Here is a 27,807-nt window from a genome sequence, read left to right as displayed (position 1 = left end):
AAGGCTTGGGGGCGTTATAATGCTATAATAAATCCAACTATTCGTTGGTAAAAGAGTAGCCCAAGAGTTGGCGGTGGGTGGTGATGACTAGTTGCCTTTTTCTAGTTTTACACTGCTAAATTAGGGGCGGCTAGCGCAGATAGCCCTCGTGTAGCTTTGCGCGGAAATCAAAATAAACAGTTTCCCTTAAAACATATATCAGGTAAACGAGAAATTCATTGATTTCGAATATGTATCCGTGCTAACGAAATTCTGCATTCGTGCATATGTACTATCATTAAGCCTTGTCTAGACTTGCGGGTGGGGTGTGTAAAGATTATAATTTTTGTTGGCGTCAAACATTAACCTTTGAAAAATAAAAGCAACAACATCAGATTATTGTATTGGTATTCTCAAAATCCCTGTTTTTTAGTAGGGTCTTTAAGTACAGCATATGTGGGTTGAAAAATATTCCATTTTTATTCAGTTGTTGATCACACGTCTACAGTTTCCATGACATTCTTTCTTTTGCCTTCAAGTCACTTACAAACAACAGTTAGAATTACGTAGAGAGAAAATTCTCTTTCTATTGGTCACAAACTTGAGCTACTCAGTAGTAGGTGGTACTAGTTAAGAACTTTCAACTAATTGAGTTGAAGAGCTAAATATATTGACATCTCAGCAAATCATAGAGATGGGAGGTTCTTATTTTATATTTGACTTGTCTATATCTCAAATTCGAGTTTCTAATTCGTTATATACTTATGCATGTACTCGTATGGTGGGCTTAATAAAATAGAAACCGAGCAATAAGACAACTGAACGTGTTATGTGACACACACAAAACGATAGTTAACATTTTTTCTTTACATTTCCTTTTATTTAAAACAATTAAAACATATATAATTTTAAATTTAAATTATAACCTACGTTTTGATGCCAATCTCATTGATGTAAGTAGTAAAAAGGTTATTTTACAAAAAATTTGAAAATAACGTTTCAAACGTGTACTTTAACCTCAGACGCGAACAGGGGCGAAAGAGTTGAAGATCTCAGATGAGATAGCAGTGGTCTCTTTACTCTTAATTATGGTAGGGGTATCAATACTAGTTTTTGTTACCTCTACTTTACTTACTGCACTTATGGTCGTTGGATGATAAAGCTGAATGACAAATCACCTGTAACTACAAAACAACACCAGATCTGGTTCTTCCTCAGACAGATAATTGTCCAAACTAATGCTGCTTGTTTTTGAGACACAAAACAATATTTTTAGTACCTGGCGCTACAGTAAAACTATGAATACTTCTTACGCTAACAGAAGTACTTTTATTCCCTTTACAGATTACACTTCTGCAGTCACTTATTATTGGATTCGATCTGACCAACATCATATAACTTTCACATGGAACATCAGTTCACTTGATGCAAAGATTATACTGAATTATAATTCTTACAGGAATGCCTATACCAGAACCCCATCAGAGGTGACTACATGTGTCCTAGGTACAACTGGAGACACTCTTCTTCAATAATGTCTATTCTATCACCATTTGCCTAAAGGAAGTCAAAATTCATTGGTCAGAGTGGTGATTTTACTTGAAGGTCTGGCATACCATGAGATCTACTTGTGTTCTAGCCACTCCTGCAACAACCTGGAACTGTAACTCTCATCCTTGTATCTTTACGAGTAATTACAAAGCTTCACATGATTCCACAAAAAAACTGGTCTGACTGTCAGACTTTTGACACAAGCTGTATGACATGTTTCGGTAATACAGGCTTAACTTAGGCCCTGTTAATTTTCTGGATCTATAGTGATGCCATTTACCGTTTCTACTTGTTTCTTCTAGACTGCTATGTCAATGGTCAAACGTGATAGTCTAGCCTATCTGGGTGGAACTATCATTAACATAAAATGAGGCATGAAAACAAAAGGACAACTGGGATAGTTCTGCCTGTTCACTTGAAACTGTTGTGAATGTATCATACCATTTGGATGTGTGGATCACTAGTTAACCTTTGGTTAGCTCGAGTTTGGTGTGATGGAAGTACTTGAACAGGTTGGTTCCTTGCAAGAGAAACGGTCTTTGTAAGAGTTAGGATATCTCTTACATCCAAGTAATGCATTATTAGTTTGCAAGGAAACCTCTTGACTAACTTATCAAAGAGGATGTGTTTACAATGTGCCGAGATCATTGCATGGTTTTTCTCTACTTGGTCTTAAACATGGTTGAATAAATCGTGTGATTTTCTACCGGGTTATTTCACTTAAAATGACGTGTGATTAATGTATAAACCTCTTCCTTAAGAACTATTGGCAAGTACCTTGCTGAGATGTTTATATTTGTTTGATATGGTGCAATAGACGTAATCAGAGACTCCAGCACTCAGATAAATAGTCGATCCTTGGTTCAGGTCAGTGGAGTGATAAATTACTTCGAGTTCATTGGACAATTCCAAGTGTCATCAAACTTTACTCTCACTCGAGCAAGATTATTCTTAACTTGAATAACCCTGACTGTCTCATAGCGCATGCTTTTCACTACTTGAAGCCTGTTGTCTCACGTGCTAGAGAAACAACTCTGATTTTGACCACCCATCAGCAGCACTTCTAGACCATGTTATCAAAACTTGAATTGAGTTATTCTGGCCGGTAATGACTTAAGAATCCTATACAAAGTACCCTATATGATTTAAGATCGAGATGCTATTCCATCTTAGTGACCTTAGGTTGTCCATGCCTACTTTGCATTGAGATTGATTCTCAGGGGTAAATCTAAATCTGCCATTCTGGGTGCATACGATTTTGGCTGTTCTTCCTGACTTTGCAACTGTATTGATATATTAAAATCATAGACGTTCATAGCAATAGTAGAAGTCTTAAATTCCTAAGATGACTCTTCTTAAAATCAACCCTGTCATACAACCATCTCTCTTTAGTTATACTTATTCTTACAGAAAAAAATGTTATTTTTTTAAATGAATAGAATTTTATAATTCGATTACACAACAGTTAGAGCAAGGGCAATCCACACATTAGCAGAAAACAGAAAATTCCAGAATGATGTTGTGTGGCCACAACACCAGACTTCCTGCTTTCTCTCTGGTATTTTGGAATAAACTGATTCCCTAAAAAAGTAAATAAGGAAGTTCCAGCAAGATAAATTTCGAAGTAATACTGAGTTCTTTTAAAACTGAGAATTTTTAAAGAAATAAACGGACTGAACATAATGTGTGATATACAGTGAAAACAAGACCTATTTTCAGACTGACTAACTCACATAAAATGATATTCCAGACTCATTAAATCTTGTTTCTTAGTTAAATCAGTAAAGTCAGACTTATCCACAGTAACTAGTGCTACCACGTTCCTGGTCATTTCTATTCCAACATAAGGAAGATTTTAACCTTGAGATATCATCTGACTTGCTGTTGAAGGCATGGGTATGAACAAAAAGGTCCACGGGATACAATGAACATTGGTTCATAACACAGGAGGTTCCAAAACACTTGTTAATATATTATTACTTTTTACTGTTTCGTTAATGCGTTATTAGCTATTGTAAAAAAATAGTTTCGTATCTGTTTGTATTCAATACATTTGTGTATCGTGTATTATTGATTAAGACTGTGTTTCAGTTTTTGTTCTCCTGCGCGAATATTTATTACTTACTAACTGAGTTATATTGTAAAAAAAAACAGTTTGTTGAGTCATACACGAACAGACTCACTGAGTCTTCCTATGTAATTCACAAGATAATTGAACGCATTAATTTTAACTTGCATAGTTTAGCATATTTACATGTTACTAATTTTTTTTTTAGGTACTACGTGAACCTTCGAAGTTCTACAGAGGGTTTAAACTTCTATGGAGTTGTCAAACTTTATCAATCATCACGTAAGATTTGTTTGTTTGTTTTTGAATTTCGCACAAAGCTACTCGAGGGCTATCTGTGCTAGCCGTCCCTAATTTAGCAGTGTAAGACTAGAGGGAAGGCAGCTAGTCATCACCACCCACCGCCAACTCTTGGGCTACTCTTTTGCCAACGAATAGTGGGATTGACCGTCACATTATAACGCCCCCACGGCTGAAAGGGCGAGCATGTTTGGCGCGATTGGGACGCGAACCCGCGACCCTCAGATTACGAGTCGCACGCCTTAACACGCTTGGCTATGCCGGGTCTCATCACGTAAGAAAACTTTCCATCGTGAACTTCATAACAGTTAACACAGAAGTTTTTATTTAGCCGCGTTTCGGCTTGATGTCCATAAGTCAGTTTTGTTGTCTTATATTTACATAAAGATTTCGTCTTTTTGGCTAAATCTTCTTTACTTTGGAAGCTCATGACAGCCTTATGAAACTACTCACCTAAGAAAACACTAAATGTGTCCATGATTGAAGAATGCATCTGTGGACATTCGTGTACAAGCTGTACCTTTACACATACACTTTCTATGGACAAATAAAGGATTCTCTCTAAGAGAAAGACAAAGGAACAGAGATAACAATAAATAAATTATCATAATGACTTTTTTCTTTACTACAAAAACTGCATGGACCAGTAATAAAGAATACTTTAGGTAATATTCTGCACTAAAATGAGAACACAGAAACATATATACAATATTCCCTCGCTATTCGCAGGGGTTACGTTCTTTACCCTTACTCCTAATCTTCAGGCACTTAAGGAGAAAGCTCCATTTCTTCAGGAGAGTCAAGAGGTTGTGTTGTTTCTTTAGGAGTGTCAGGAGGAGGTGTCGTACTTTCTTCGGGTGTGGCTTGGTTTGACATTTTGGGTACCTTCTTTAGGAACATGGTTATTGGCAGCTGGTTCCGTTGTTTTTTTCATAGTGATGAATAGAGTTTTGTAGGTCGACGTGGTAGAGTTAATTGCATTTGAGAATTGCAGCGAACGAACCATGTAAGGGTCCCATGACTTGGCAGTCTCTTGCAAATCCTTTGCTTTTGACATGAGTTCAGCCAACCGTTCTAGAGTTAGACCCTCGTCCTCTTCCTCTTGTGATGGTTCTTCCTGGCCCTCTGTTTCTTCTTCACTGGCAGATTTCGTCAACTCTGCCAAATCTTTGTCCGTTAGAGGCTGAGAGTGGGCGTTAATCAGGTCATTGAACTCTTCATAAGTTATGTCATCAAAGCCTTCACCACCGATTAACTTTGCTAGTTTAACTGACTTGTTGACAGCATCATGTTGAATTTCATCCGGTGAGAACCTTTTGTAATCATGAACACATTCTGGCCACAGATTTTTCCAACATGCATTAAATGTTTCTTTTTCATGTCTTAAAGTGCCTTGTGTATGACTGTCAGGCACGATGCAATTGTGAAATTGTGCCAGTACACTTTCAACTGGAAGTCCTCATTCTCGTCTATTTCATTAACTAATTGTTGAAGACAGTTGCCAGCGTAAAGTGCCTTAAAGGCACGAATCACTCCTTGATCCATAGGCTGGAGGAGGGATGTTGTATTGGGAGGGAGGAACTCGATCTGGACTCTCTCATGATACAAATCCACAGGGTGACCGCCAGCATTATCCATGATCAGCAACACTCGAAATTCGAGTTCTTTTTTGCAAAGGTATTCTACCACTTGAGGGATGAAACATTGATGAAACCAGTTGGATGTCAGGAGCTTCGTAATCCAGGCCTTAGAATTATGCATCCAGAAGACAGGCAAAGTGTTTTTATTTTTGTTCTTCAGAGCCCTGGGCTTTGCAGATTTATAAATGAAGCCGGGTTTCATCATCCAGCCAGCAGTATTGCCACACATAATAAGTGTCACTCTGTCCTTTTGTGCTTTGAATCCTGGGGCTTTCAGTTCGTCCTTCATGATGAAAGTTCTGGAAGGCATTTTTTTCCAGAACAACCCAGTCTAGTCCATGTTGAAGACCTGCTCTGGCTTGTATCCCTTCTCCTCAATGAGTTTCTTAAAGGCCTCAGGATACTTTGCTGCAGCTTCTCCGTGGGATTTTCCAAATCGCAGTTGGTAAAGTTTCAGGAAACGATCGAACCAACCCTTGCTGGCATGAAATTCTTCGGCATCAGCTGCTGTTAATGGTCCTGGTTGTCCTTCAGTGAATTGAGAATATAATTTCAATGTCTTCTTTTGAATGATCTTGGTGTCCAAAGGGATATTTTTCTTTCGCAAGTCTTGTATCCACAATGCTAAGGCAGATTCCATCCTCACGATTGCCTTGTTTCTTACAACATTCACCATCTTAGCACTTCCACAAAAATTCATATCTACACTAGCTCTGATTGCTTGTTCATTTTTCTTTATGTAACGCACGGTGCTCTCATTCACTCCGTAATGGCGTCCTACAGCAGCATAACCTTTTCCTTCCTTTATCATATCAAGCAGTTGTACCTTCTCATGCAAGGTCATAGTCTTTTTCTGGCGCTTAGGTTCCTTGCCAGAAGCTGGAGGTGTAGGGCGTTTGAATGGCATTGTAGGGTGTAAATAATATTGTAAAAATAAACACTTGAATTTACAGTCCAAACAACCACGTTGAAAACTCACGCGCGAATGAAAGAGAGAAACAGCTGATCAGCAGCACGCGTATGCAGCCAATCAGCAAGAAGGAGAAACTAAAGCTGTCAGCCATTGGCTAAATTCAAACCTATTTCCTAGCCTCCTCGGGACCGAGCGCTGTGTGTGTAGTGCGTTACCGGCTGTGCTTTGCCGTTAGCGTTGTGGGGGAAGCTGAGGCAGTCAGCCAATAGCAGCTCAGCCCATTGTTCGATAAAGACGTCAATCGATAAAACTGCTTGAGAGAGTAAATACAGACATACCCTCGAAAAGCGCTTTTAGTCTCTATGACCTACAAAAACCCGGTTTACCGAGCATTCGTTTTTATGACGTTATAACGCTAGCCTGGTATACCGGCATACGATGCGATAGGGTTAAGAGCCTAACCCGCGAATGGGGAACCGCGAACAGGTGAGGGTATACTGTATTTGTTTGTTTTTGAGTTTCGCGCAAAGCTACACGAGGGCTAGCTGCGTTAGCCGTCCCCAACATAGAATTGTGAGACTAGAGTGAAGCCAGTTAATCCTTATTACCCACCGCCAACTCTTAGGCCACTGTTATACTAAGTAATAGTGGGATTGATCGACATATTATAATCCTCCATCGCTGAAAGGGTGATCATGTTTGGTAGACAAGAATTCGAACCCGCGACCCTCAGCTTAAGAGTTGAGCGCCTTAACCTTCTGGCCATGCCGGGACTACATTTATAAGCAAATTTTCTTAAAAGAGAAAATTACTATTTGAGAAACACTTATACGTAAGCTAAATGTAAGTAATTTTATGAAAAAGTAATATTGTAGAGCACTAGATGGCGAGGTATATCAAGATGTGATTTTGGTTTTGTTTTTTTCTCTAAACGTTTGTTTGTTTGTTTTGAATTTCGCGCAAAGCTACTCGAGGGCTATCTACGCTAACTGTCCCTAATTTAGCAGTGTAAGACTAGAGGGAAGGGAACTTGTCATTACCACCCACCGCCAACTCTTGGGCTACTCTTTTACCAACGAATAGTGGGATTGACCGTTACAGTATAACATCCTCACGGCTGAAAGGGGGAGTATGTTTGGTGCGACCGGGATTCGAACCTGCGACCCTCGGTTTTCTCTAAACAAGATGATAATATGAAAAACATTCTTGTTTTCAGAAAGAATAATATTCTCTTAACTGCCAAATTTCAAACATGTATTTCCATACTAACAGTAGAAACATATTTAATTTAAAACAACGCAGAAAGAGAAGTGCTAACAGTGTTACAGTTTCGTTTTTGTGAATAATTTTCTTGGTTTTATTTTTTAAAACTGTTAAAATTACTTAAAGACGTTGCTTTAAGTTTTATGTGATAATTCTCTTGCAGTTTGATTGTCTTGAAATTCATAAAATATTCTCAGTAAGAAAAGCGTTAAATGCATGGGAGCCCTTAGGATGGGACAATGGTGTGTATTTACCGTGCTTACATTTCACAAAAAAATTTCACCTATTATGACGTCAACTTAACATCGTAGTTACACTAATTATTTTAAGATATTTTTTATAGGCTCAGCATGGCCAGATGGTTAGAGAGCGCTCGACTTGTAATATCAGAATCGTGGGTTTAAATCCCCGTCATACCAATCATGCTCGCGCTTTCAGCCATGGGAAATTATAATGCTTCGATCAATCTCTCTATTCGTTGGTAAAAGAGTAGCCCTAGAGTTGGCGGTGGGTGATGATGACTAGCTGTCTTCTGTCTAGTGTTTCACTACTAAATTAGAAGTGGCTAGCACGAATAGCCTTCGTGTGGCTTTGTGAAAAATTCAAAACAAACAGTAACTTCTAATTTTGTGTTGTGTTCCCCTAACTCCAAATATACTCACCCTTTCAGCCGTGGGGTCATTATAATGTGAGACTCAATCCCGCTATTCCTTGATAGAAGAGTAGCCCAAGAGTTGGCGGTGGGTGGTGGTGACTAGCTGCCGTTCCTCTAGTCTTACGCTGCTAAATTAGGGACGGCTAGCGTAGATAGTTTTCGCGTGGCTTTAGTTCCCAAAGAAACAAAATATATTTTTATTAAACATGTAAATTTATATTTGCGTTTGGGCACACGTAACACGTATTGATTTAGTCTGGTGACTTACACTATAAAAGCTTATACCTAACATGCACGTTCTGCGTCCCCACTCTACCCGCCCTCGGAAACGTTCTGCGCTCCTACTCCACCCGCCCTCGGAAAAAAATGTTTTATGTACGCCCATAGTGAAAAGTCTAATGTTTATGTGATAATATCTGTTGTAGTTGTCGTGTAATACGAAAATAATTTTATATTTATATTAAGTATCTATAAAACTAAAAGAACGCAAAATCAACCTGTTTGTGATTATTGGAATGGTCAGATGACATTGTTAATTTGTCATCTGACAAATTAACGTGAATATCCAAACAACGGAAGCCTATGAAAATTCAGTAAATATTATGTCAATAATTATTTATTTATCTCATCAGTTGTGTCAATTTGTTAAAATATTAAATATATTACATTCATTCTTATTGTTTTAAAGATATGACAAAGTTTATCCTTAAACAATGAGATAATGATACGGGATAGAGATAACATTTGTATTAATAAAGAAACCACCTTCTAAATTTTCATGTCTTTTCCACTTTTAATAAGACAGTATTAACTGCACACTCCGTCACAGGAGTGAAGGACAGGATATTTTTGAAGCTCGATCAAATGGAAGCCTTTCATCGGGTGAACCATGACCATGTATTTCAACTTTTGGTCGAGTGGGTTTCAACTCGACTTTTATTAACTGGATTAAACTATGTTATACTGATATTTTAGTTGGAAGGATGGAAGGAAATAGACTTAGTAGTTATCGTGTTTCTTTCTCTGTTTAACTGTTTAAAATAAGGGATGGAAGGAAATAGACTTAGTAGTTATTGTGTTTCTTTCCCTGTTTAACTGTTAACTGTTTAAAATAAGGATGGAAGGAAATAGACTTAGTAGTTATTGTGTTTCTTTCTCTGTTTAACTGTTTAAAATAAGGGATGGAAGGAAATAGACTTAGTAGTTATTGTGTTTCTTTCCCTGTTTAACTGTTAACTGTTTAAAATAAGGATGGAAGGAAATAGACTTAGTAGTTATTGTGTTTCTTTCTCTGTTTAACTGTTTAAAATAAGGGATGGAAGGAAATAGACTTAGTAGTTATTGTGTTTCTTTCTCTGTTTAACTGTTTAAAATAAGGGATGGAAGGAAATAGACTTAGTAGTTATTGTGTTTCTTTCTCTGTTTAACTGTTTAAAATAAGGGATGGAAGGAAATAGACTTAGTAGTTATTGTGTTTCTTTCTCTGTTTAACTGTTTAAAATAAGGAATGGAAGGAAATAGACTTAGTAGTTATTGTGTTTCTTTCTCTGTTTAATTGTTTAAAATAAGTGATGGAAGGAAATAGACTTAGTAGTTATTGTGTTTCTTTCTCTGTTTAACTGTTTAAAATAAGGGATGGAAGGAAATAGACTTAGTAGTTATTGTGTTTCTTTCTTTGTTTAACTGTTTAAAATAAGGGATGGAAGGAAATAGACTTAGTAGTTATTGTGTTTCTTTCTTTGTTTAACTGTTTAAAATAAGGGATGGAAGGAAATAGACTTAGTAGTTATTGTGTTTCTTTCTTTGTTTAACTGTTTAAAATAAGGAATGGAAGGAAATAGTCTTAGTAGTTATTGTGTTTCTTTCTCTGTTTAACTGTTTGAAATAAGGGATGGAAGGAAATAGATTTAGTAGTTATTGTGTTTCTTTCTCTGTTTAACTGTTTAAAATAAGGGATGGAAGGAAATAGACTTAGTAGTTATTGTGTTTCTTTCTCTGTTTAACTGTTTAAAATAAGGAATGGAAGGAAATAGACTTAGTAGTTATTGTGTTTCTTTCTCTGTTTAATTGTTTAAAATAAGGGATGGAAGGAAATAGACTTAGTAGTTATTGTGTTTCTTTCTCCGTTTAACTGTTTAAAATAAGGAATGGAAGGAAATAGTCTTAGTAGTTATTGTGTTTCTTTCTCTGTTTAACTGTTTGAAATAAGGGATGGAAGGAAATAGATTTAGTAGTTATTGTGTTTCTTTCTCTGTTTAACTGTTTAAAATAAGGGATGGAAGGAAATAGACTTAGTAGTTATTGTGTTTCTTTCTCTGTTTAACTGTTTAAAATAAGGAATGGAAGGAAATAGACTTAGTAGTTATTGTGTTTCTTTCTCTGTTTAATTGTTTAAAATAAGGGATGGAAGGAAATAGACTTAGTAGTTATTGTGTTTCTTTCTCTGTTTAACTGTTTAAAATAAGGGACGGAAGGAAATAGACTTAGTAGTTATTTTGTTTCTTTCTCCGTTTAACTGTTTAAAATAAGGGATGGAAGGAAATAGACTTAGTAGTTATTGTGTTTCTTTCTCCGTTTAACTGTTTAAAATAAGGGATGGAAGGAAATAGACTTAGTGGTTTTGGCATAACAAAACAACTCATAAGAAATACTTTAATCAGATCATGAAACTGGAGCTGTGTTACCACACACACACACACACACACACAGAAGAGCGAGTAAAACAAACAAAATAGTTTGTTTGTTTTTTGAATTTCGCACAAAGCTATACGATGGCTATCTGTGCTCGCCGTCTTTAATTTAGCAGTGTAAGACTAGAGGGAAGGCAGCTAGTCATCACAACCCACCGCCAACTCTTGGACTACTCTTTTACCAACGAATAGTGGGATTGATTGTCACTTTTTAACGCCCCCACGGCTGGGAGAGCAAGTATGTTTGGCGCGACGGGGATGCGAACCCGCGACCCTCAGATTACGAATCACACGCCTTAACACGCTTGGCCATGCCGGGCCCCAAACAAAATAGATCTTTCTTTTGAGTCGTGGGTTCGTTATAAGGGTGACTGTCATTCCCACTAGTTATTTATAGTAACTCGTGAGTTGGGAGAAGATGGTCTTTCCTCTGTTCTACCATTTCGAATATTGCATTAACTGTGTGTCCCCGATTGAAAACCAAATACACAGTCAATGGTATTTATATTTTTAACAATATAATATTCACTTTCTATCCCCTCCCGTGACACAGCGGTATGTCTGCGGACTTATAACGCTAGAATCCGGGTTTCGATACATGTGGTGTCGCTTCGAGAAATAAAAAATAATTGTATTTGTATATTTGTGTTTTCAACAACACAGTATTAGGTGTCAGTAATCGACCAAGAAATACACTTAACACACTATACACGGTATTGAGTTTATATTCTTCAACAGATAAAATAACCAAAATACCAACTACGTAACCTGTTTCTCCAAGTCAAGATGCCCCTTATTGGTACAGCAGTATGTCTGCAGACTCATCACGCTAGAAACTGGGTTTCGATACCCGTGGCGGGCAGAGCACAGCACCGATGTACTATTATGTAGCTTTGTACTTAATTCTAAATAAACAAATAAATCAAGTCATGAAAAACTATTGTTTACCTATGTGTTACAAATCACGAGAAACTATTGTTTACCTATGTGTTACAAGTCATGAGAAACTATTGTGTTACGTATGTGTTACAAATCATGAAAAACTATTGTTTACCTATGTGTTACAAGTCATGAGAAACTATTGTGTTACGTATGTGTTACAAGTCATAAGAAACTATTGTTTACCTATGTGTTACAAATCATGAAAAACTATTGTTTACCTATGTGTTACAAGTCATGAGAAACTATTGTGTTACGTATGTGTTACAAGTCATAAGAAACTATTGTTTACCTATGTGTTACAAATCATGAAAAACTATTGTTTACCTATGTGTTACAATTCATGAAAAACTATTGTTTACCTATGTGTTACAAGTCATGAGAAACTATTGTTTACCTATGTGTTACAAGTCATAAGAAAATATTGTGTTACGTATGTGTTACAAGTCATAAGAAACTATTGTTTACCTATGTGTTACAAATCATGAGAAATTATTGTATTACCTATGTGTTACAAATCATGAGAAATTATTGTATTACCTAAGTGTTACAAGACATAAGAAACTATTGTTTACCTATGTGTTACAAGGCATAAAAAACTATTGTTTACCTATGTGTTACAAGTCAATAGAAAGTATTGTATTACCTATGTGTTACAAGTCAATAGAAAGTATTGTATTACCTATGAGTTACAAGTGAAGATAAACTGCTGTATTACCTATATGTTAAAAGTCAACAGAAACTGTTGTATTACTTATGTGTTGCAAGTCAATAGAAACTATTATATTACCTGTGCGTTAGAAATGAAGAGAATCACTCGTTTGTTCCCTCAAAACTTGTATTAATTTTTATTAATGATTCAGAATAAATAAAAACGCTCACATGAACAGGATTTTCACACAATTATTATGAAGTAACTTGAGTACACAAATAATATTTAAGTATTGTATTTACACGAACTTTAAACTTACGTCACAGAGAGTCTTGTACTTTCGATAACGTACAAGTTCCACGGGCTGATATATATATATAAAACACGTTGAGCTTGTATCTTAACAACGATAAATCCACCAGAAATAAAACTGTATCTCAGAACAGCTGGAGTGGGTGTTAACAAAGCAGAGAACAACGTTTCGACCTTCCATATCAGCTGTTCTGAGATGCAAGAACAATCACCATATTAAGAACAACAGTTAACGAATCTACAAAAACAACATGAAAAAGTGAAATTCCAATTAAAGGCAAAATGTTCAATTGAAAGAAGTCAATATGAATATATGTAGAATAACTCTTTCTATCGACAACGTTCTTTTGGAACAATACAGAAAATGTTAACCTTTCTTTCCATCAAACCATCACGAGATGTCTAATGATCTCGTATCTCATAGAATCGTAAAGCAAACATTACACGTAAACTAAAAATAATGTGACCTTTTATGAATAAACTTACGTGCTAACCTAGCTCGATATTTTGCTATAAAGCTAGAGGGCTTAGCTGTTTGTTTATATAAATAACGATTATTAACTTAATGTACCCTAAACGTTCCTTACAGAACAGTCGAACGATTGATTTGACAACATAACACGTGCATGAATTTTATCACATCAACAAACAAGTTTGTCAGTGTGGAATCCACTATCACTCCACCCACAATCCTATATTCACAACCACACTGCCGATCATTAAATAGATTGAGTTAGTCTGGCTACATTCCACCGAGGTTTGTTGGCTGACTGTTACCATGAGAGCTGTTTTTATAAACTGTTACACGTTTCTGAAAAGTACTTTAAATTCATGTCTTGGAAATTCTGGATTTTATTTAATTAAATGTTGAAAAGTAGAAAGAAATACAAGCTTTAGAGAAAATCGCAAACACGGCACTTACGTTCACTCAGGGGTAAGAACAAGTTTTCTTAAATAGTGAGTTAGATTTAGAGAGAATCGTAAACATGGCACTTACGTTCACTCAGAAGTACGAACAAGTTTTGTTAAATAGCGAGTTAGTAATATCTTCTAGTTCGTCGTTCCTATGTTCACCTATGTATCTCGTTACCTATCTGAAGAATTTTCTCACTACTCCAAATGGCCTACACATGAATAACTGAAGAACAAAATACAAGTCGATTTTTACAGAAGTAAGATTGATCGCTCTTAAAATGAAGTGGACAACTATTATCATGTTATCCACTCCGATCTTGAGAAGTGGTAGTTAGATATCCTTAACAAGGACAACACACAGAAAAAAACAACAACAACTGAACTCCCGTAAACGATTTACCTATTTCACAACATCCAAACACGTGAATGGCTAAAAATGTGGTTTGAGATTAATTGTGCAAAGTTGCCAGTTTCATAACTAATAATTTGAACAATAAAATACCAGTTGAACACACTATCTTTGTTCAACAACCATAATCCGAGAAAGATAATGGATAAGAAACATTCAACATGTAGATAAGAGAAAACAAGTAGTGTTCAACATGTAGATAACAGAAAACAAGTTGTGTTCAACATGTAGATAACAGAAAACAAGTAGTGTTGAACATGTAGATAACAGAAAACAAGTAGTGTTCAACATGTAGACAAGAGAAAACAAGTAGTGTTCAACATGTAGATAACAGAAAACAAGTAGTGTTCAACATGTAGACAAGAGAAAACAAGTAGTGTTCAACATGTAGATAAGAGAAAACATGTTGTGTTCAACATGTAGATAACAGAAAACAAGTAGTGTTCAACATGTAGATAAGAGAAAACAAGTAGTGTTCAACATGTAGATAAGAGAAAACATGTTGTGTTCAACATGTAGATAACAGAAAACAAGTAGTGTTCAACATGTAGATAACAGAAAACAAGTAGTATTCAACAAGTAGACAAGAGAAAACAAGTAGTGTTCAACATGTAGACAAGAGAAAACAAGTAGTGTTCAACATGTAGATAACAGAAAACAAGTAGTGTTCAACATGTAGATAACAGAAAACAAGTAGTGTTGAACATGTAGATAACAGAAAACAAGTAGTGTTCAACATGTAGATAACAGAAAACAAGTAGTGTTCAACATGTAGATAACAGAAAACAAGTAGTGTTCAACATGTAGACAAGAGAAAACAAGTAGTGTTCAACATGTAGATAAGAGAAAACATGTTGTGTTCAACATGTAGATAAGAGAAAACAAGTAGTGTTCAACATGTAGATAAGAGAAAACAAGTAGTGTTCAACATGTAGATAAGAGAAAACATGTTGTGTTCAACATGTAGATAAGAGAAAACAAGTAGTGTTCAACATGTAGATAAGAGAAAACATGTTGTGTTCAACATGTAGATAAGAGAAAACAAGTAGTGTTCAACATGTAGATAAGAGAAAACATGTTGTGTTCAACATGTAGATAACAGAAAACAAGTAGTGTTGAACATGTAGACAAGAGAAAAGAAGTAGTGTTGAACATGTAGACAAGAGAAAACAAGTAGTGTTCAACATGTAGATAAGAGAAAACAAGTAGTGTTCAACATGTAGATAACAGAAAACAAGTAGTGTTCAACATGTAGATAACAGAAAACAAGTAGTGTTCAACATGAAGATAACAGAAAACAAGTGGTGTTGAACATGTAGACAAGAGAAAAGAAGTAGTGTTCAACATGTAGACAAGAGAAAACAAGTAGTGTTCAACATGTAGATAAGAGAAAACATGTTGTGTTCAACATGTAGATAAGAGAAAACAAGTAGTGTTCAACATGTAGATAAGAGAAAACATGTTGTGTTCAACATGTAGATAAGAGAAAACAAGAAGTGTGGTAGCGACTTGAGTTTGTGTTTTCAACTGCTTTACGTTTCAAATTAATTATCGCGATTACAATAAACGAATTATGAGTGTACGAACTTCGAATCATCTTTGATGGATTGTTTAGGCACAGTATTCATCATGAAACCTGAAGACGAAAGGCGGAAGACTTTCAATACGTTGTCTTCTACACTTGTGTCTCCACAATAGGCAGTTGCCGTCCATTCCACAAAGTTTCATTACGAATCATCTTCGTTAATTAATTAGTTAATTGACCAATAAACGTATTTTTCATAACTCCCTTTAGATTATTAGAATATTTCAAATTTCTTACATCAAATTGAATAGCTTATATAGCTGTAGCTGGGGAGTTTGAAAGAGTCAATGTGGAATGTTTACGTCTGGCTGACTGACAAGCAATATCTAAAGTGGCACCATCTAGTGATTAATCTTAGATTGATTATGACAAACCAAGTTCACTATTTTGCAGGATTGATTACAGTCATTTCACCCTCACTAATAGCCAAAAATATTGTAGGTATTTTAATAATGCGCAATTATCCTGTCATAATTAATTACTCATAACTGCTTATCGGACTACTTCTGAATTAATTGTGAGTTTTCATTTCTTCATTAATCTGTGTAACATAAGCAAAGAAAATACAAAGTCTACGAAAGTCTGAAGCTACTAATTTTAGCGAGGACGAAAAAAGTTCACATTAACATCAAACTATATTTACATTACGCCACCTAGTGTAAATTATTGTTAATCTAAAAATGATGATAAAATGTAAACAATAGCCGACAGATCAACATTGTCGTGTCGTTCTAAATCTTAGCATACAATTATCACTGACTTCATCACTCTAAAAAACTCCAACTGTTTATTATCTTGCATGAAGAATGTCACCAGATGGCGCAATATATAGGAAACGTTCCCACAGTCTACCTGATATTTCCTTATTTCCACGTTCTTTTATCGTGAAATCTTTATTCAAATATTTGTTTGGTAACGAGTTGAATTAGTTATCGCTAAAAGAAGGGGTAGGTTCCTAGAGATTTTGATTTTTATTTGTAGCTGGCCTCTTCGCAAATTTCTTGTTACTAAAGTCGGTTGCGAACAACCATGTATATATTTTTCATAAAGTATTAAATAGTTTATTCCAAAGAACCGTGGAAGTACATGTCGCATTTTCAAATTTCTGTTTTCAATACTTATGATATTTTCTTTCTTTGTTTCTCTCACGAATCTTCAGAGCTATTATCAAATCAAAAGTTATAAAAAAGCGTTCCCAAACGATCTCATGCGGAACCACTTCGCTACAAAAGCGCCAGGTACAGATCCGACTGGAGAAACCGGAGATATGTATCTCGTTCCATTAATCCCTGAATTCGCTTCTGGGCTTGGTCAAAGGAGTGATGGTCAGGGTTGGAAAGACTGTTGAAAATTGTGTTTTTCGTTGTGGAGTCCAGATTGACCTAAATGAAGGAGTCAACAGAAACTCTCAGTGGTGTTATTATAAACATAACTTTTTGAATACTGAGAAAAACCTAACATAACTGTAGTATATAGAAACTACATTAAAGATTTTACTCCTGAATTAATAGCAATTTAAAAACCTGTGAAGAAAATCCAGTATAATTTAACTTAGACTAATAAAACTGTATCGTTGAGATATACATACATATACAGAAACACATTTTCTGAAGTATTCAATAAGTGATTTATTGCAGTAGTACAAAACACATAACATGACAAAGGATGAGCATTTTAAAGCCTACCAAAGATTAGTTAGAATAAGGAATTGTTATTCAACTGTAACTATGTTTATTTAAAAAGTGTAACACGTGAACACGTCTCCTTATCTCCTATAAAGTATCTAGTGGATATAAAAACAAAACAAAAAAACATGACCGTAACAGTGTCAACTAACTCAATCAATAATACATAAAGTCTAAGATAATTGTAATGTATGTGGTATACGAAGTGTAATGGTATCGTCTTAACCACTTAGAATTTCAACTACTCAAACCTATTTAAGACAAATCATTTGAAATATTATTAACGGAAAGTCAAAAGAAACATTCGTTAAGTAACGTCTGTCTGTCCAATTCGAATTTTCTAAATTGCCAAACTCTATTCCAACAACGTCATTTGAAATTTAATTGGAATGGGGGAGGGGTTTAACTCTTACGGGAGAGTTTGCTAAAGTGAAAGTTCAATAATACATGTCGTGGTATTGGTATGTATGTAATGTTATAGAACGCACATGTCAAAACTGGTACTTAACTGGACGAGAAAAGGGTAAAATTTCTCTTATTGTTCCCATCATAAGATTTCCCTGAATTCGTGCTATGTCTAGTAAAGATAACAAACATTAGTTGTTAATTTCAAACTGTTTATAAAATCGTATAAATCTGGCACGTGTTCTTACATCGCTTGTAAATCAATAACATGTCTTTATTTCATTAACTATAATTCTTAAATTAATTAGGTACGATTAACGAATAACGTCTCAATATAATTGTTTATATAAGAGACGATGTGATTAAACACATTAGTTTATTAGATTTTAATGATATATTTAGATTAACACATGTAACTTTAGGTGATAACACATTTAGATTAACACATGTAACTTTAGGTGATAACACATTTAGATTAACACATGTAACTTTAGGTGATAACACATTCAGATGAACACATGTAACTTTAGGTGATAACACATTTAGATTAACACGTGTAACTTTAGGTAAGAACACATTTAGATTAACACATGTAACTTTAGGTAAGAACATATTTAGATTAACACATGTAACTTTAGGTAAGAACACATTTAGATTAACACGTGTAACTTTAAGTAAGAACACATTTAGATTAACACATGTAACTTTAGGTAAGAACACATTTAGATTAACACGTGTAACTTTAAGTAAGAACACATTTAGATTAACACATGTAACTTTAGGTAAGAACACATTTAGATTAACACATGTAACTTTAGGTAAGAACACATTTAGATTAACACATGTAACTTTAGGTAAGAACACATTTAGATTAACACATGTAACTTTAGGTAAGAACACATTTAGATTAACACATGTAACTTTAGGTAAGAACACATTTAGATTAACACATGTAACTATAGGTAAGAACACATTTAGATTAACACATGTAACTTTAGATGATAACACATTTCGATTAACACATGTAACTTTAGATGATAACACATTTAGATTAACACATGTAACTATAGGTAAGAACACATTTAGATTAACACATGTAACTATAGGTAAGAACACATTTAGATTAACACATGTAACTATAGGTAAGAACACATTTAGATTAACACATGTAACTTTAGGTAAGAACACATATAAATTAACACATGTAACTTTAGGTAAGAACACATTTAGATTAACACATGTAACTTTAGGTAAGAACACATTTAGATTAACACATGTAACTTTAGGTGATAATACATTTAGATTAATACATGTAACTTTAGGTAAGAACACATTTAGATTAACACATGTAACTTTAGGTAAGAACACATTTAAATTAACACATGTAACTTTAGGTAAGAACACATTTAGATTGACACATGTAACTTTAGGTAAGAACACATTTAGATTAACACATGTAAGTTTAGGTAAGAACATATTTAGATTAACACATGTAACTTTAGGTAAGAACACATTTAGATTAACACATGTAACTTTAGGTAAGAACATATTTAGATTAACACAGGTAACTTTAGGTAAGAACATATTTAGATTAACATAGGTAACTTTAGGTAAGAACATATTTAGATTAACACAGGTAACTTTAGGTAAGAACATATTTAGATTAACACATGTAACTTTAGGTGATAACACATTTCAATTAACACATGTAACTTTTATTTTGTATGGGTATTAAAACTTTAATTAAAGTAAAGTACAGAACAACGTTTCGACCTTCTTACGTCATCTGCAGGTTAACAAAGACTGTTTGTAACTGACCATTGCTGGGTACGTCTTAGGTTCAAGAGTATAAATAGATACGAGATTAAAACTTTGTATAATGGACGACAACTGCCTGTTGTGGAGACACAGGTGTAGAGGACGACGTTTCGAAAGTCTTCCGCCTCTCGTCTTCTATACTTGTGTCTCCACAACAGGCAGTTGTCGTCCATTCTACAAAGTTCCATCATGTATACTTTGCTTAAACAATCTATCAAAGGTACAATATTGTAGAGGGCGTTGCAATTAGATGTTAGGTTATTAATTAAAATAGGTATAAAGGTGTTCCTTTATATTGGCTTAATTTTGTTTTGAGTTCTTGTTTTAGTAGAGTTTTTGATTTTACGCTTGCTTGTATTTTTTCTCTACTGATATCTGGGTGTTTTTTTGTGGTTATGTTGTGTCTATTTGTTTTCAAAAACGTGTGAAGGCGTTTTTTTGTGTTCTTTGAACCCAGTTTCCATTTTTCTGCTTGTTTCTCCAAATATAGAAGCCATAGCAGTTGTTGCATTGTATTTTATAAATTATGTTGTTGTTGTGTTTGTCAATGTAGTTTTCATATAGTATGGACTTATTTCTGTACCTGGTTTGTGAATAAATTTGGTGTTTACTGGAATGTTGTGTTTTGTTATAAGTTTTTCCAAATGTTAGTTGTTATTTGCTGATGTCGGAAACATACGGTATGCAACAGTATATGGTTTTGTGGTTTGTTGTTTCTTTGAATTTATTGTTTGTTTGTTGTTAACTGTGTTGTTGGTCTAAGTGTGTGTGTGTGTGTATAATTTTACAACAGCTGTTAAAGAAATTTGCTTACGTTGGTAAAGTTTTGTTTCATTGGTTTATTAGGTTATTAATCAATAACCTGACATCTAATTGTAACGCCTCCTCTGGCCCGGCATGGTCAAGCGCGTTAAGGCGAGCGACTCGTAATCTGAGGGTCGCGGGTTCGCATCCGCGTCGCGCCAAACATGCTCGCCCTCCCAGCCGTGGGGGCGTTATAATGTGACGGTCAATCCCAAAATTCGTTGGTAAAAGAGTAGCCCAAGAGTTGGCGGTGGGTGGTGATGACTAGCTGCCTTCCCTCTAGTCTTACACTGCTAAATTAGAGACGGCTAGCACAGATAGCCCTCGAGTAGCTTTGTGCGAAATTTCAAAACAAACAAACAAACAATGCAACGCCTCCTACAATTTTATATCCTTTTATACTCTCAAACCTAACACATGCCCGGCAACGATCAGTTTTAAACTGTCTTCATTAACCTGAAGATGACCTAAGAAGTTGAAACGTTGTTCTATACTGTATTTTAGTTAAAGTGGTAATACACATGCCAGTCATTTTGAGAATACATTTTAACTTCAAGTGGGTTTCTCATAATCGTGGACACGTAACGTTACGTGAGAGTCATCATCTAGATAAAATCGTGTGGCTTTAGGTGACAACGCATTTAAATTATTACACGTGACCGAGCACAAAACGCCTTCTCCAACGCATTTTATGTGTCTGTTAAGCAAACGTATATTCGGGTCCAGTGTTAGGGACTGCAGTTGCTACATATCTGGGTGAGGACTTATCCGTGGATATTATACAAAATACTGTCTTTATACATAAGAATATATTTCTTCACCAGACAAAGAGCGATGGAAGAAGCTACATGAAAGAGAAGCGAATGGAAAGACATGGTTTTCTCACCTCTTTCGGCGCCTGAACAGCAATGTAATCATGATAAATCTTTCTGGCTTTAGAAGGAAGCTTATTGACACGTGATTGTTTATAGTCTTCGCAGGCCAACCAGAATTCAATATTTTCCTCGCTGAACTCCTTTGACAAGAACGCTCGAAAGAACATCTGACCGTCTGCAGAAGAAACAAAAACAATGAAACTATAAAAGGAAATGATCATCTGGACAAAGCTACATAACGGGCAATGTGTGCTCTGCCCACCACGAGTATCGAAATTCGGTTTCTAGCAATGTGAGTCCCATGACATACCGTTGTGCTACTGGGCGAGGGGGCGAAATGTAAAAGAGTTTCTATATTATACAGATTAGTATTAAAAACAAGACTAACAATAAGGGCTCTTATCCTTGTGCCCTCGTTCCTCGGTGCCAGTTTGTCGAAGCTAATGGGTTGTTACACTTAAATGCATGAGTTATTCTTATAGCGATTGTTGTTAAAACCCAAATGGCCTCTTTCTAAAGTTCTAACTACTTCCGAGTGCATATCCTTTTAGTTAATATTTATCATTCTGTCTTTTTGAAAGGCTCCGGCATGGCCAGGTGAGTAAGGCACTCATCTTGTCATCTGAGAGTCGCGTATTTGAACCACCGTCACACCATACATTCTCGCCCTTTCAGACGGAAGGATGTTCTAATGTGACGGTCAATCTCACTATTCGTTGGTAGAAGAGTAGCCCAAGAGTTGGCGGTGGGTGGTGATGACTAGCTGCCTTCCCTCTAGTCTTACACTGATAAATTAGGGATGACTGGTGCAGATAGCCCTTGTGTAGCTTTGCCCGAAATTCAAAACAAACCAAACCAAGCAACATGTTTGGTGGAATGTTGACTCGAACCCGAGACCTTCAAATTAAGAGTCGGGTGCTCTAACCACCTGGCCATGCTGGAGCCCGTAAAATAAGTAACAATGTATTGTATTTTTCAGGCGATTGTTGAATAATCAAAACAAACCAAACCTTTTTGGAAATTCTTTTTTTTCTCTTTACTTATAATTCCTCTGCAATCTTTAGTGATAAACTCAGATTTTTTTTGTCCAACGCGTGAGTTAAAAGACGACTTATTTCGATGTTTATCAAACAACGTATTCAAATAGTCCCTGTTGCCTTGTTTGTTGTAACGTAACAGCATATTCAATTATCTTCCGTATTCACTGTCTGGAAACGAACACATTCTAGTGGCTCAACGTTGACCCGGTGGGCTTATAACGCTAAAATGGGGGCTCAGTACCTGCGGTGGGATGGCTGTGCTTTGCCTACCACGGGTATCGAAACCCCTTTTCTAGCGGTGTGAGCCCGCAGTCATACTGCTGTGCCACTGAAGGACAAAACAAATATGGAATGTTTACATTCTATTCATTCCCAACAGACCCCCACTTGAGACCAACTAAACACAGGCTGAAGAGACAGCTGGATTGGCTGTTACCTTTAACGCGTTCATAGCTGCTGGAAATGTAAAGCATATTCAATAGTATCGCAGCTCGAGCATCTGTCCTCTTGACACGCAGCCCAGCACGCTAACCGCTAGGCTACATCCAGATCCCTTATTTTATTAAGAGCTAGTATACTTTTAATTGCGTGGACATACCACTGTGGGGCAAGTTGTTGGTAGCCCAAAAGTTGGCGGTGGGTGGTGATGACTAGCTTCTTTCCCTCTAGTCTCACACTGCTAAATTGGGGACGGCTAGCACAGATAACCCTCGTGTAGCTTTGTGCGAAATTCAAACCAAACCTTTAAACAAACAAAGGAAAAAAATAACTTTTCACTTAAGGCACTGAAATCACAATTCACGTGACGTACATTTATTGGACATTAACTCCTGGAAAGACTCCGCCCACTTCTGAACTACTTCTCGTGGCGGTCGGACAGATTGCTGGAGTGATGCGTCCACCTGTCTTCTCCGTAGAAGATTCAGCCTCATCTTCATATCCTGAGCCCTAAAGTGTGACAATAAATAAATTAATTTATCATGCTTTACAAAGCCAACATCCATTTTACTTTGAAAAAAAATTCATTACATTATTTTGGTGTTTTTGTGATTAACAACTTTAATGTGAAATATATACATGGGAAACTTGGTATAAAAATAAACAAAAACAGATTATCCCTATAATTTATATTAATCTAAAACTTAATGCCAAAAATTTAATTCATCAAAATCCATGTAAAAGGTTTAAATGAAGACAACAACTCACTTTTAAGCTAAGCCTATTCTGTTCAAGATCAGAAACAGCTTACATGACTAGTGAAGTGAAGACGGTATGGGTGTCTGTGATAATGTGACGAGCTTAGAACAAGGCATACTTCATCACTCCGAGTTTTTGTTTGTTTTATTTTTACTGCGTCAGTCTCATTGGACTGGCAAGTTTAATGTTTACGTCAATTAATAAAGAATGCACTTGGCGTCTGTTGTTGAAATGCAAAAACAAAAAAAAAAAAAAACAACGACATCTTAAGTCGTTGTCTCTTCCCACATTCCCTCCATTTTCTCTTTTTGTGTGCCATTTAACGGATAAAAATTCGAGTTTTTTTTTCCCCTTTAACGCACGTTCTTTGGTGTGGTCGACAACCCCTCAACCTGTTGAAAGGTAAGAGTAAACCAAATTACTGTTAATAAGAGCTCTTGCCATATATGGCAATATGAATGCGTCGTCAATAAGATATCTTGCCATATATGGCAATATGAATACGTCATCAATAAGAGATCTTGCCATATATGGCAATATGAATACGTCATTAATAAGAGCTCTTTCCATATATGGCAATATGAATATGTCATCAATACCAGCCGCTGCATTTGTTGATATTCCAGTTGTTTGTACTTTCGTTTAGGAATGATAAGTTTAAGTCAAATAACTACACGATTTTTTGTCATGACTAGTAGCCTAGTCTTAAAATAACTACACGATTTTTTGTCATGACTAGTAGCCTAGTCTTAAAATAACTACACGATTTTTTGTCATGACTAGTAGCCTATTCTTAAAATATTTAACTGAATTATTAATTAATTACTATTTTAGTCTTCATTAATTATTAATTACCGGTAAGAATCCGAACGAGTAGATGACACACCTGCCTTTTTTTTAATAATAACAAACAACAACAACAAAAAGACACATTGGAATCCCAACTCCAGATGTCACTATACCTACAGAAGATCAGAATTCCCTTGCAAACATTAGCAGAATCAGCAGCTGGCGCGTAGGATAAAACTAACTGGTAATTAGCGACTACCTGATTGCTACAGTCCGTTTTCTGAGAGTAAGGAACTTCCTTATATTTTTGTTTATCCTAGCCAAAGCCACAGGTTATTGTTCTTTTAGGATAATCCCATGTTATAAACAAAGCTGAATGTGGTTGTTTCCAAATTCAATCAACTATCATGAGGTGATTTGATTTTGTCTCTATAAAACTTAATAACAAGTATTTTAACAAGAAGTTCATGCGTTCCCTCTCTGACAATTCTACATCTGGATCTTGCACAAATCTTAGTTCAAGTTTTTAACAGAACAAGTAACACTCACAAGGTTTTCCTTTCTTTCTTCTGCTTTTCATCTACGTCATACGCCGTTGATTCCATGGACTTAGTCTTCGTAACAGGCTGTACAGAAAAGGAAAGATGGGTGTGGAATGTCATCTAAATTTAATGTCATCACAGATGTCATAATGATGCTAACAACAAGAAAAAGAAGAAACAACTTCTACGGAATTTCAAAAGAACTTTATTTATTGTTTTCCAAGGACATTATAAGAATGTTGCGTGATTTTTTTACCTTTCCATGACCCAACGTCCTGACATTTTAGCTATCATATTGACCGAAAAACAGCACCAACAAGCAGATATTACAGGGTAACTGTATTTAAACCTGTAACTGCTTTAAGCCTATTAGAATGTTTTCCTGTTTCAGATGTAGTGTAGTCATGAATGACACGGATGAAAAAGGAAGTTTGAGAAACGATCACATTGAAGGACAGTGGTTTCTCTTCACGTGAAACGAACCTGGACGTTTGTTATTGTTAAGCTCCGATTATCATTTATGATAGAGAATTTGTAAAGCTGAGCATGTTCTAAATAGACAAGGTTATATGATGAAAAGGTTTATGTTTTTTTAAAAAGAATTTTTAAGGTTTCATTACAACAGCATTCCACAAGGACAAAAACATCGAATTTATGCTGTTTTTCTTTGGTTTAGTCAGAATCAAAGGATTTTTTCATTTTATACAATTATAATAAAAATATTTTTAAACATTTTCCCAGCGAAATTTCTATTTATAGACAAACAAACATAATTTCGTGATATATTACTGTTTTTTTTATTTACACTTCACTATCAAATATATTCTAGTCATTGACGTGAAATCACGCCAGCGTAACTTTCGTCTAAAGAACGTAACTACATAGTAATGCAAAAGAAACCAAAAAATACAACATACATTGCACTATTCGTCATAACTAGCATATAAAACCAGCTGTAAGATCAAAAGCCCCAATAATAATCACAGAGACTCCAAAATATCGAACAAACTCCTCCATTATCTTCAGTTACTTCTATATCCATCCCAAGACGGGTCCTTATCAAATTAAAGAAATCGTAATAGAACATCTGGCTATGGTAGCTGAGTTCGTGTATCAAGTTTATTTCTGAGTGGGAGTGCTCACACATTTTGAAACATGGAGCTCCCAAACTCCCTAGGAGAACCAAGAACACAAAATATTATTCCAAAATCGGCTTCATACTCTGCGTTATATTTGGGTGACTTTCCAGGGTCGGTTTTTTTGCTGGGTGTTGAAGGCGTGTAACATAAAACACGTCTGCCGTTACTACCGAGTTCTCTACCTCTTTATACAAGGTTATCTGAAAATTACCTAGTGTATTCCGTACTGAGTTTTCAAACCATTTACACAACTTTAAACGATATAATAATGAATACTGTAATTATATGTTATGTTATAAACACATTGTGTGAAAGAATGTGTTATTTATCACACCATCCATTCACACTTTTTTTAAATTAATAACCTGGACAGTGAACGAGAACCACAGCTAGTCTTTCTTCAAGCGACTCATGGTTATCTACGCTAGCCATTCCTAACTTTCGACTAATAGACTGAAAGAAAGGAAGCTAGTTGTCAGTACCCACCGTCAAATCTTGGGCTACTCTTACCGAAGTGGGCTCTGATTGTCACATTTTAACATACACACGGTCTCATGAAGGACTTTACGGTAATTGGTCGTGGACCTGTACACGCTCTCTCGGGTTTTCAGTCCGACACGCTAACAACAAGGCCTGAAAAAACGCCAATAATCCATGAGTAAAATATTCGAAATCGATTTAAATTAGGTTGTAAGAGGAACAAGCGTTGCATATTTCATCACCCTAAATTATTAGAATTCTTTACTATACGGAGCTCCAGACGCACGGGCTATTTCTTTTCTAAATTTAAAAGGTTTATCAAACGAAAAATAATTGTGTAGACTTCAAAACGTTAAGCTAGTTGTCTCAGTTACAACTGTTTTTGTATTCGTCTTCTCACCAAGGACGATTCACTATGTTCTAAAACAGTCCTCGCCTTGACGAGGCCGAAAAATAGGACCTGTTTCTAGCTTTGAACGAGCACAGCTGTTGCTTCTAAAGGTCAAAGCGCACTTCTATCTCCGAACTAGCACAGCTGTAGCTTCTAAAGGTTAAAGTGCACTTCTAGCTTCGAACGAACACAGCTCTTGTTTCTGAAGGTCAAAGTGCACGATTTTTTGTTATTCTTCCGTATTTACAGCAGCGAAGCTTATTTAAGTATAATAACAGTCACGAATGAAACGGGATATCAAAGGTGAATGATTTCCATTAACATAACAGTCACAATTTTTTAGTGTTTCTTTTTAAAGCCACTAACCCCCCAATCGAAACAAGAACAACAACACGAAAAATGTGAGCTCTAAAGATAGTTTAAGCTATTTGAGCATAACACTTGGCACTCCATAACAGTACAGAGCCGCTGTTGTTGGTCGATTGTTAAACTGTAAATTTAGAGAACAAACATTAACTTGTTTCCTATTATTTGTAGCAAACTTTCTACTACAGATGTTCAACTTGTAAAGCTAGAACTTCTTCACGCAAAAATAAGGGAATGTTGCCAGACGATACATTTAGAGCAGTTACATATCCACAAAACACTTGTTTATCTTATATTCATGGAATCTGTTTAAACTTACCATTGCCTTGACAGGGTACTGTTACGTTGAAAATTCGGCTAGACTTCACAGGTTCAGGGGCAAACGCAGGGCATCACCATGACACC

The 27,807-nt window shown here is 35.7% G+C and overlaps 2 protein-coding genes across 4 annotated transcripts in view; one reads left to right on the top strand and one right to left on the bottom strand.

Moving 5' to 3' along the window:
- The window catches only part of LOC143245306 (uncharacterized), a 355,844-nt gene that overhangs the window by 43,785 nt on the left and 284,252 nt on the right, over positions 1-27,807 (top strand). The gene's annotated exons all lie outside the window — the stretch shown is intronic.
- Positions 16,908-27,807, bottom strand: part of LOC143245305 (uncharacterized) — a 62,366-nt gene continuing 51,466 nt past the window's right edge. The window contains exons 3-6 of the mRNA XM_076491495.1: positions 25,034-25,110; positions 23,310-23,446; positions 21,470-21,633; positions 16,908-17,253 (exon numbers count right to left, since the gene is read on the bottom strand). Coding sequence (XP_076347610.1) covers positions 17,095-17,253; positions 21,470-21,633; positions 23,310-23,446; positions 25,034-25,110 — 537 coding nt within the window. The 3' untranslated portion in view covers positions 16,908-17,094. The remainder of the gene's footprint in view (positions 17,254-21,469; positions 21,634-23,309; positions 23,447-25,033; positions 25,111-27,807) is intronic.

Source organism: Tachypleus tridentatus, chromosome 2, assembly GCF_004210375.1.
Source record: "Tachypleus tridentatus isolate NWPU-2018 chromosome 2, ASM421037v1, whole genome shotgun sequence".
Taxonomy (NCBI): domain Eukaryota; kingdom Metazoa; phylum Arthropoda; class Merostomata; order Xiphosura; family Limulidae; genus Tachypleus; species Tachypleus tridentatus.
Note: the sequence above shows the minus strand (reverse complement) of the source record. Positions and strands in the feature narration are given on the sequence as shown.